This window comes from Salmo trutta, chromosome 3 (assembly GCF_901001165.1).
Source record: "Salmo trutta chromosome 3, fSalTru1.1, whole genome shotgun sequence".
NCBI lineage: Eukaryota > Metazoa > Chordata > Actinopteri > Salmoniformes > Salmonidae > Salmo > Salmo trutta.
The window spans coordinates 6,314,255-6,325,195 of record NC_042959.1 but is presented as its reverse complement, the minus strand read 5'-3'; the positions used below and the strand labels follow the sequence as shown (position 1 = coordinate 6,325,195).

The window sequence follows — 10,941 nt, the reverse complement described above, 5'->3', positions numbered from 1 at the left end:
TTTATTTGTCACATGCAACGAATACAAGTGTAGACCTTACCGTGAAATGCTTACTTACAAGCCCTTAACCAACAATGCAGTTCAAGAAGAGTTAAGAAAATATTTACCTAATAAACTAAAGTAAAAAATAAGAAAAAGTAACAATAAAATAATAACGAGGCTATATACAGGTGGTACCGGTACTGAGTTAGTGTGGAGGCTATATACAGGTGGTACCGGTACTGAGTTAGTGTGGAGGCTATATACAGGTGGTACCGGTACTGAGTTAGTGTGGAGGCTATATACAGGGGGTACCGGTACTGAGTTAGTGTGGATGCTATATACAGGTGGTACCGGTACTGAGTTAGTGTGGAGGCTATATACAGGGGATACCGGTACTGAGTTAGTGTGGAGGCTATATACAGGTGGTACCGGTACTGAGTTAGTGTGGAGGCTATATACAGGGGATACCGGTACTGAGTTAGTGTGGAGGCTATATACAGGTGGTACCGGTACTGAGTTAGTGTGGAGGCTATATACAGGGGGTACCGGTACTGAGTTAGTGTGGAGGCTATATACAGGGTGTACCGGTACTGAGTTAGTGTGGAGGCTATATACAGGGGGTACCGGTACTGAGTTAGTGTGGAGGCTATATACAGGGGGTACCGGTACTGAGTTAGTGTGGAGGCTATATACAGGGGATACCGGTACTGAGTTAGTGTGGAGGCTATATACAGGGGATACCGGTACTGAGTTAGTGTGGAGGCTATATACAGGGGATACCGGTACTGAGTTAGTGTGGAGGCTATATACAGGGGATACCGGTACTGAGTTAGTGTGGAGGCTATATACAGGGGATACCGGTACTGAGTTAGTGTGGAGGCTATATACAGGGGATACCGGTACTGAGTTAGTGTGGAGGCTATATACAGGGGATACCGGTACTGAGTTAGTGTGGAGGCTATATACAGGGGATACCGGTACAGAGTCAATGTGGAGGCTATATACAGGGGATACCGGTACTGAGTTAGTGTGGAGGCTATATACAGGGGGTACCGGTACTGAGTTAGTGTGGAGGCTATATACAGGGGATACCGGTACAGAGTCAATGTGGAGGCTATATACAGGGGATACCGGTACTGAGTTAGTGTGGAGGCTATATACAGGGGGTACCGGTACTGAGTTAGTGTGGAGGCTATATACAGGGGATACCGGTACTGAGTTAGTGTGGAGGCTATATACAGGGGATACCGGTACTGAGTTAGTGTGCGGGGGCACCAGTTAGTTGAGGTAATTTGTACATGTAGATGATAAACAGCGAGTAGCAGCAGTGTACAAAAAAAGGTGGTGGTGGGGGGGGGGGGGGGGGGGGGGGGGTGTCAAATGTAAATAGTCCGGTGGCAATTTTATTAATTGTTCAGCAGTCTTATGGCTTGGGGGTAGAAGCTGTTGAGGAGCCTTTTGGTCCCAGACTTGGCGCTCCGTTACCGCTTGCCGTGCAGTAGCAGAGAGAACAGTCTATGACTTGGGTGACTGGAGATTTTTATGGGCTTTACTCTGACACCGCCGATTATATAGGTTCTGGATGTCAGGAAGCTTGGCCCCAGTGATGTACTGGGCCATACACACTACCCTCTGTAGCGCCTTACGGTCAGATGCCGAGCAGTTGCCATACCAGGCGGTGATGCAACCGGTCAGGATGCTCTCGATGGTGCAGCTGTAGAACCTTTTGAGGATCTGAGAACCCGTGCCAAATCTCCTGAGGGGGAAAAGGTTTTGTCGTGCCCTTTTCACAACTGTCTTGGTGTGTTTGGACCATGATATATTAAAAAGCAGAGCGCGGGTTTCTTATTTTTTGTTTATCAAATTGTTTATCAAATTCTCAATCCTTAAACAGAAAATTAAGAAATTGGACGTATCATAAAACAAAAAATATCATATTTAATATATTCCTTCATGTAGCAACAACGTGAAATACTGCATAATGAATATTGAAATGGTATAAGCATACAGAATAATGTACACTATTTACAGTAAGTTGTGAATAATGACTAATGGGCGACAATGCAGGAAAATCCATTATAACACACTATAGACACTTGACAAAGGCAGTGAAATTGGAATATATTATTATCCATTTAGACTGATGAAAAAGGAGGATATCTTGAACATGGCAAATTAATGAAAAAGCATTAGACTTGGAAGTGTAAACATGAATTCAGAATATTCAGATGTAGTGCGACTAACAATCATTATATTTGTCTGTATTCACATCATACAGTGGTTGTGCATGGTGAATAAAACTAAGAATCCATTTGTACTATAAAGGATAGTGAGTGCATACTGCCACCTACTGGCCAGATAGTGTAGCAACACACTGGATTATCTGTGTCTGTCTAGGAGATAGTGCATACTGCCACCTTCTGGCCAGATAGTGTAACTTCTAAAAGCAAAGCTCTCCTTTTCTTACTTTCACAGCTTTTACAAAAAAAAGTTGATAAAATATTCTTTAAAAATAAATTATTACATACAGAGACTGTAACACATTTATATTTAAAATCCAGTTGTTTAATACTAACAAAAATAATGGTCTAATGCCTAACGCATCACCGCCAGACATGCATGAGAGAAGCATCCATTTCTCCTCTCCCTCAGTCGTTTAGTAAACTATTCAAAAACAAGTACAAAAAGGTATCCCATAGTTCATAGCTAAAGCAATTAGCAAGGTTGTTAAAATCCAATAAGCATCTTTCAATATAAAACGGGTCTGTGCATACCAGTGATAGCAGAACAGTAAGTAGTTTGTAGGATAAAACATAAGTAAATGGTTGCTTATTCATATCTGATCATGTATTTTTGACACACCGCCCAAACAAATGGGTTGTGTCGGTACTTCCATGCTGTTACAGTGTTCTGTCTGTCTGTCTGTCTGTCTGTCTGTCTGTCTGTCTGTCTGTCTGTCTGTCTGTCTGTCTGTCTGTCTGTCTGTCTGTCTGTCTGTCTGTCTGTCTGTCTGTCTGTCTGTCTGTCTGTCTGGCCTGAGTCTACAATACAGGTGCACATATCTCTTCCTCTCCTCAGATTACGTTCTTCTGTCCTGGCAGTTTCTCCTCATTCTCTGTCGTCTTGGTGAAGACGGAGGACAGTTCCTGGAGGAGCAGCTCCTGTGAGGAGGTACAGGGCCTGTGCTGCTGCCTCCTCCTCGGCGCTGGCTGGGGAAACTCCTGGAGGTCCCCTCCTCCACCCAGGACCAGGGTATCAAGAGAACCAGCAGGGGGCAGCAGACCCTCTCCTCCCAGCCCCAGAGAGTGCACCGGGTTGGGGCTGATCATGCGGTCCAGGGAGCAGGTCTTCCGGGGGCCCAGGCTGAGGCTCAGGGACCCGTCAGGGACCTCCTGGGTCTCTGAGGTGTTATTGGAGAGGAAGCTGGTCTCCAGGGACTTGAGGACCTGCAGGCCAAAGTCTCCTACTTCCTCATACAGAGGCTCTGAGGGTTCTGGCTCTGTACTCTCTGGACGCTCCTCGAACGAGTCCTGCTGCACCTTCATGGGCTGGGTGGAGGTTGGGGGGGGGGGGGGGGGGGGAGAGAAGGGAGAACGGAGGGAATTAGAATTTGAACCCAACCCAGAGTTATTTGTATGTTTGATTATAGACTATTTAAAGATCTGGGAGGCCTGAGGCAAAAGCAGAAGTAGAACTATTATAATAATAAAGGGGGTCGAGAAGTAGCTATCTGTTAGGAACTCTAGGTAGGTATTAAGGAGATGATCTGCCATTACAGTGACAAAGAAACACGTGTGGTTCATTTAAAATGGGACAAACATGGAAGGGAGTTGCCCTTCTTTGACAACTACTTTAGAAAACAATAGACTTCCTCTTATTAAGGTCTGGCCATTGTTCTAGCACCTCAGCAACAACCTCAAGACAATTACTTAAAACGCAGAGGGACAAAAGAAAAATTCAAGCAAAACAATTCCCTTGTAAATGCATTTGGAGCTGGGGCTGGGCTAGTTCCAGTTGGTACACCAGTAGCCTAATAGACACAGCAGACTGTTCTGTAAAACACAAGAAGGTACTTCACTAAGCCTCCCAGGCCTCCCCCTCAAGGCAAAGGGCCATGGAACCAGAACAATACTGGAGAACAATATCTCCTCCCAGTCTATCCTGTTGTCTACACTTCAAACATCCACATCAACATCCACATCCTGATGCTGTAAAACCAGGAAGTCAGGGCTTCTGTCAGGAAGTGGAGGTGTGGCTGAGTCAGATATAGTCCCTGTATAAACCAAGGGAATTTCTTTACACAGATAGAGAGACAGGCTTTGGAGAACTGTTAGTTATGGAAGTTAGGAGAGCGTTAAATAAGTCCAATAGCAACCTTCAAAATAAACATCCCATTCTCATCCTTAGCTTCTTGTTAGATGAGCGGAGAAGTCAAAATATATACTGTATATATTTTACATTTTAGTCATTTAGCAGACGGTCTTATCTAGAGCGACGTATAGTAGTGAGTGCATATATTTTCATACCGGTCCCCCGTGGGAAGCAAACAAACAACACCTGATGTAGCAAGCAGCATGGTCTACCAACTGAGCCACACAAAATTAAAGTAAGTACGAACATTCAAAACAGAATGTAACACAAACATGCACCATTGAAATGACAGAGCATCAGGGTGTGCATACTTACAAAGAACATGGAGAGTGTCCTTCTGGCGTGAAGCTTTCGCTGCAGAGAAAAGACAGAATGACACTAGTACAACCCGTGAGATACAGACACACTGACCCAGACTGACCCAGACTGACCCAGACTAAGCATATTACTGGACTCAACGTGATGCTTTGACCCAGACTGACCCAGACTAAGCATATTACTGGACTCAACGTGATGCTTTGACCCAGACTGACCCAGACTAAGCATATTACTGGACTCAACGTGATGCTTTGACTTGCTTTTCAGTCCAGACCTAGTCTTAATCTGGGCCAGGGAAACGGGTCCATAGTGAACGGGTCCATAGAGAACGAGTCCATAGTGAACGAGTCCATAGTGAACGGGTCCATAGAGACCGAGTCCATAGTGAACGAGTCCATAGTGAACGAGTCCATAGAGAACGAGTCCATAGTGAACGGGTCCATAGAGAACGAGTCCATAGAGAACGAGTCCATAGAGAACGAGTCCATAGTGAACGGGTCCATAGAGAACGGGTCCATAGAGAACGAGTCCATAGTGAACGGGTCCATAGAGAACGGGTCCATAGAGAACGAGTCCATAGAGAACGAGTCCATAGAGAACGAGTCCATAGAGAACGGGTCCATAGAGAACGGGTCCATAGAGAACGAGTCCATAGTGAACGGGTCCATAGAGAACGGGTCCATAGAGAACGAGTCCATAGTGAACGAGTCCATAGAGAACGAGTCCATATATACTATACAGTAAAGGGAGAGCTTTAGGGGGATACTGAAATATACGGAATAGTAAACATACTAGACACCAAAGGGGAGACAGAAAGGGGAGACAGAAAGGGGAGACAGAAAGGGGAGACAGAAAGGAGAGATTTGATACAAAAATAAAAACAGGCTCCATGTGTGAAGTACACAGACTAATGGAATCTTCTCAAAGTTAAAAACATCAACAAAAATTTGTGGTACTGATGTGTCAAAAGTCTCCCCAGACTAGGTTCGGTTAGCTAAAGTCTCCCCAGACTAGGTTTGGTTAGCTAAAGTCTCTCCATACTAGGTTCGGTTAGCTAAAGTCTCCCCAGACTAGGTTTGGTTAGCTAAAGTCTCTCCATACTAGGTTCGGTTAGCTAAAGTCTCCCCAGACTAGGTTCGGTTAGCTAAAGTCTCCCCAGACTAGGGTTGGTTAGCTAAAGTCTCCCCAGACTAGGTTTGGTTAGCTAAAGTCTCCCCAGACTAGGTTCGGTTAGCTAAAGTCTCCCCAGACTAGGTTTGGTTAGCTAAAGTCTCTCCATACTAGGTTCGGTTAGCTAAAGTCTCCCCAGACTAGGGTTGGTTAGCTAAAGTCTCCCCAGACTAGGTTCGGTTAGCTAAAGTCTCCCTATACTAGGTTTGGTTAGCTAAAGTCTCCCCAGACTAGGTTCGGTTAGCTAAAGTCTCCCCAGACTAGGTTCGGTTAGCTAAAGTCTCCCCAGACTAGGTTCGGTTAGCTAAAGTCTCCCCAGACTAGGGTTGGTTAGCTAAAGTCTCCCCAGACTAGGTTTGGTTAGCTAAAGTCTCTCCATACTAGGTTCGGTTAGCTAAAGTCTCCCCAGACTAGGTTCGGTTAGCTAAAGTCTCCCTATACTAGGTTCGGTTAGCTAAAGTCTCCCCAGACTAGGTTCGGTTAGCTAAAGTCTCCCCAGACTAGGTTCGGTTAGCTAAAGTCTCCCCAGACTAGGTTTGGTTAGCTAAAGTCTCCCCAGACTAGGTTCGGTTAGCTAAAGGCTCTCCAGACTAGGTTCGGTTAGCTAAAGTCTCCCCAGACTAGGTTCGGTTAGCTAAAGTCTCCCCAGACTAGGTTCGGTTAGCTAAAGTCTCCCCAGAGTACATTCGGTTTGCTCCTAGCAGAACTCGGCTTGAAAAACGAGGAAAAAAGCGGCAATATTACCGTTTGTCCCTCTTGAGATGCCATAGCAAAAACATAGCCATTATACACTTACTCAACATAGTTAACATTTTTACCAATTTTACATCTGCAGTATTTCTCATGTGAAGAAATGTGCCTTAAAAACTAGTTGTCTATCATTGGATGACAACAAACACGTCATTAAAGAATCCCATGCATAGTTCCCGCTCCTACTAGGAGTAGTACTGTTGATCAATCACAGACAAAGGGGCGTAGACTTTTCGACTACCGAAGTTCAACTCACCTCAAGAAAAAAATGTCATATGCATGAACACCCAAAAAAACTGCCACACCAAAACTAACAAAAATATCAAATATTTTTTACCCACAACCCCCAAAAATGTCATCCTAATATATGTGCAAACTATTTCAACTGGGAAGCGTGTGACAGGCTTAAAAGTATAGGGTAGGTAGAGAGTGTGGATGGTTGTCTCCTGCAGAACCATACCAGAGTCTGATTGGCCGACAGCATGGTAGAGTTGGAACGTACCAGAGTCTGATTGGCTGACAGCATGGTAGAGTTGGAACGTACCAGAGTCTGATTGGCCGACAGCATGGTAGAGTTGGAACCTACCAGAGTCTGATTGGCTGACAGCATGGTAGAGTTGGAACGTACCAGAGTCTGATTGGCTGACAGCATGGTAGAGTTGGAACGTACCAGAGTCTGATTGGCCGACAGCATGGTAGAGTTGGAACATACCAGAGTCTGATTGGCTGACAGCATGGTAGAGTTGGAACGTACCAGAGTCTGATTGGCTGACAGCATGGTAGAGTTGGAACGTACCAGAGTCTGATTGGCCGACAGCATGATAGAGTTGGAACGTACCAGAGTCTGATTGGCCGACAGCATGGTAGAGTTGGAACGTACCAGAGTCTGATTGGCTGACAGCATGGTAGAGTTGGAACGTACCAGAGTCTGATTGGCTGACAGCATGGTAGAGTTGGAACTATACCAGAGTCTGATTGGCTGACAGCATGGTAGAGTTGGAACGTACCAGAGTCTGATTGGCTGACAGCATGGTAGAGTTGGAACTATACCAGAGTCTGATTGGCTGACAGCATGGTAGAGTTGGAACGTACCAGAGTCTGATTGGCCGACAGCATGGTAGAGTTGGAACGTACCAGAGTCTGATTGGCTGACAGCATGGTAGAGTTGCTCTCGTGTCCGTCCCCTCTGATTGGTACTAGGGGCATGGTCCCAAACTTCTGTTTGGAGATGTCTGAGGAGGAGTGACGCCTCAATACCGGAGGTCGGGCGCCATCGTTCTGTTACAAGCAAATCAAGTGAATAGAAATTAATCAAAACGGAATCAAATGGATAAAATTAAACAGACAAAAGTACAAATCTAAAGCGTAGGTGTTATACCCCCCCAAAAATATGGGGGGAAGCAAACTCTAAATAATGTAAAAGTGATGCAACACAAGCCATACACTTGGGGAGGGGAACTAGGCTCCACAACATACCTGTGCTTTGAGGAAATTGGTGACCCAGTCCCATAGGTCGGACTCACAAAAGCAACAAAGGTACCTGGGAGACACAAAAACACAAAGCAGTGATTAGCTCTTAAAAAAGAGAGGGGAAGGAGATGTCATTTAAAGGGGAGGGGAGACGCAGCTCTAAAACAAGACATTCCACCCTCCCTCCCTTTAAACAATGTAGTCCACTTACATAATATCATAACATCTGATGTCATGCAAGACCAGTCACTACAGTAAACAATGAGGAATTCAAATGAGGAATTTCAAATACTTGAGAAAACATTATGCGTGTCCTATAAACATATGTTTTAATCTTATCCAATAGAAGTTGGATTGAAGATTTTCAGACATCCTTTGCGATGACCAAAATAATGTGTAGCAAGTGGACACTAACAGTTGATGTTTATCCATCATGAGAGTAAAGCCCCATCTAGTTGGGGGTTTCAGCTTCTTTCGAATTCCCATGTAGATCTTCATAGACTTCAGAGGCCATTCCTTTTCAGGCTTGATGCTCTGAAATGACAGACATATTGTACAGTAAGAAAATATGTACAGGGCAGACAATAAACTGACAATCACAGCTCCACCTGTGAAAACTACATCGGGTCCAAATTAGTGCAGATGACCAAGATGTGACCGCGACGTGAGAGCAGAAATACCTTTTTGTCCTTCAGCAGTAGCAGCTTGTGATCTTTGATCTGAAAGGTGTGTTCCTGAAACACTTTTCCGTGGATGAGTTTGGGAGGATCTTCACGACACTTCAGAACTCCCATCTTCATTATCTCACTCTTGTAGGCTGTGAAGAGAAATCAGACTGTGTATAACAAAGACAGTCTTCAAATAAAACAATACGTCACGTACGAACGTAAGAGCAACAAGAAATTGGGCTGATTAAAAATCGACGATCCCCCCCCAAAAAATATAATTTGATTGTGATTGTTTCGATAGATGTAGCTCAATAGTTTCTTCTTTCTCTGGGCTGTACAGCATTTACCAGTGAGGATGTTGATGCCCTCTCCTCTGGGAACTCTCTTCACCACCAGGTAAGCTGAACTAGGATCAGCCATTTTACACCACTGTAGTGCCTGCTCCAGCACCTTCTCTTTGGGGTGTAGGGGGCGCTCTATGGACGATAGACAACATTTGAACATTACATAAACAACTATTCTGGGATAGCTTCTCTTTGAAACATGAAGACTTTCTCACAGTCCAGTTGTATTCCACTTGTATTTCACAGAAGGACATGATACTGTGTAGTTTCATTTTATTTACTTTTTATTATTTTATTGTTATTAGAACTAAATGCTATTTTGAGATGTTTTTAGAATTTCTATAGTATTTCCCAGTCAGAGATCATAGTATCTTGCTCATCACCCAGTCAGATACAGTAATATCCTGCTCATCACCCAGTCAGATACAGTAATATCCTGCTCATCACCCAGTCAGATACAGTAATATCACACTCATCACCCAGTCAGATACAGTAATATCCTGCTCATCACCCAGTCAGATACAGTAATATCCTGCTCATCACCCAGTCAGATACAGTAATATCCTGCTCATCACCCAGTCAGATACAGTAATATCCTGCTCATCACCCAGTCAGATACAGTAATATCACGCTCATCACCCAGTCAGATACAGTAATATCTTGCTCATCACCCAGTCAGATACAGTAAAATCCTGCTCATCACCCAGTCAGATACAGTAATATCCTGCTCATCACCCAGTCAGATACAGTAATATCCTGCTCATCACCCAGTCAGATACAGTAATATCCTGCTCATCACCCAGTCAGATACAGTAATATCCTGCTCATCACCCAGTCAGATACAGTAATATCACACTCATCACCCAGTCAGATACAGTAATATCCTGCTCATCACCCAGTCAGATACAGTAATATCCTGCTCATCACCCAGTCAGATACAGTAATATCCTGCTCATCACCCAGTCAGATACAGTAATATCCTGCTCATCACCCAGTCAGATACAGTAATATCACGCTCATCACCCAGTCAGATACAGTAATATCACGCTCATCACCCAGTCAGATACAGTAATATCCTGCTCATCACCCAGTCAGATACAGTAATATCTTGCTCATCACCCAGTCAGATACAGTAATAAATTGCTCATCACCCAGTCAGATACAGTAATATCTTGCTCATCACCCAGTCAGATACAGTAATATCCTGCTCATCACCCAGTCAGATACAGTAATATCTTGCTCATCACCCAGTCAGATACAGTAATATCCTGCTCATCACCCAGTCAGATACAGTAATATCCTGCTCATCACCCAGTCAGATACAGTAATATCCTGCTCATCACCCAGTCAGATACAGTAATATCCTGCTCATCACCCAGTCAGATACAGTAATATCACGCTCATCACCCAGTCAGATACAGTAATATCATGCTCATCACCCAGTCAGATACAGTAATATCCTGCTCATCACCCAGTCAGATACAGTAATATCCTGCTCATCACCCAGTCAGATACAGTAATATCATGCTCATCACCCAGCCAGATACAGTAATATCCTGCTCATCACCCAGTCAGATACAGTAATATCCTGCTCATCACCCAGTCAGAGATAGATAGTAAGGCGGGCGGCAGATAGCCTAGTGGTTAAAGCGTTGGGCCAGTAACCGAAAGGTTGCAAGATCGAATCCCCGAGCTGACAAGGTAAAAATCTGTCGTTCTGCCCCTGAACAAGGCAGTTAACCCACCGTCATTGTAAATAAGAATTTGTTCTTAACTGACTTGCCTAGTTAAATAAAGGTAAAAGGAAATAATAATGCTCCTCACCCAGAGAGAGATAGTAATCTAATGCTCCTCACCCAGAGAGAGAC

The 10,941-nt window shown here is 44.3% G+C and overlaps 1 protein-coding gene across 4 annotated transcripts in view; it reads right to left on the bottom strand.

The window, feature by feature from the left end:
* Nucleotides 1–1,899: 1,899 nt before the first annotated feature.
* LOC115167133 (arf-GAP with Rho-GAP domain, ANK repeat and PH domain-containing protein 3) overlaps nucleotides 1,900–10,941 on the bottom strand; it is a 51,222-nt gene continuing 42,180 nt past the window's right edge. For 2 of the 4 annotated variants that reach the window (XM_029721246.1, XM_029721270.1), the window contains exons 26-32: nucleotides 9,077–9,205; nucleotides 8,742–8,878; nucleotides 8,477–8,595; nucleotides 8,068–8,131; nucleotides 7,726–7,869; nucleotides 4,669–4,707; nucleotides 1,900–3,530 (exon numbers count right to left, since the gene is read on the bottom strand). In XM_029721246.1, the coding sequence (XP_029577106.1) occupies nucleotides 3,057–3,530; nucleotides 4,669–4,707; nucleotides 7,726–7,869; nucleotides 8,068–8,131; nucleotides 8,477–8,595; nucleotides 8,742–8,878; nucleotides 9,077–9,205 (1,106 nt within the window). In that variant the 3' untranslated portion in view covers nucleotides 1,900–3,056. The remainder of the gene's footprint in view (nucleotides 3,531–4,668; nucleotides 4,708–7,725; nucleotides 7,870–8,067; nucleotides 8,132–8,476; nucleotides 8,596–8,741; nucleotides 8,879–9,076; nucleotides 9,206–10,941) is intronic. The other 2 variants (XR_003870443.1, XM_029721260.1) reach the window with 2 other exon arrangements.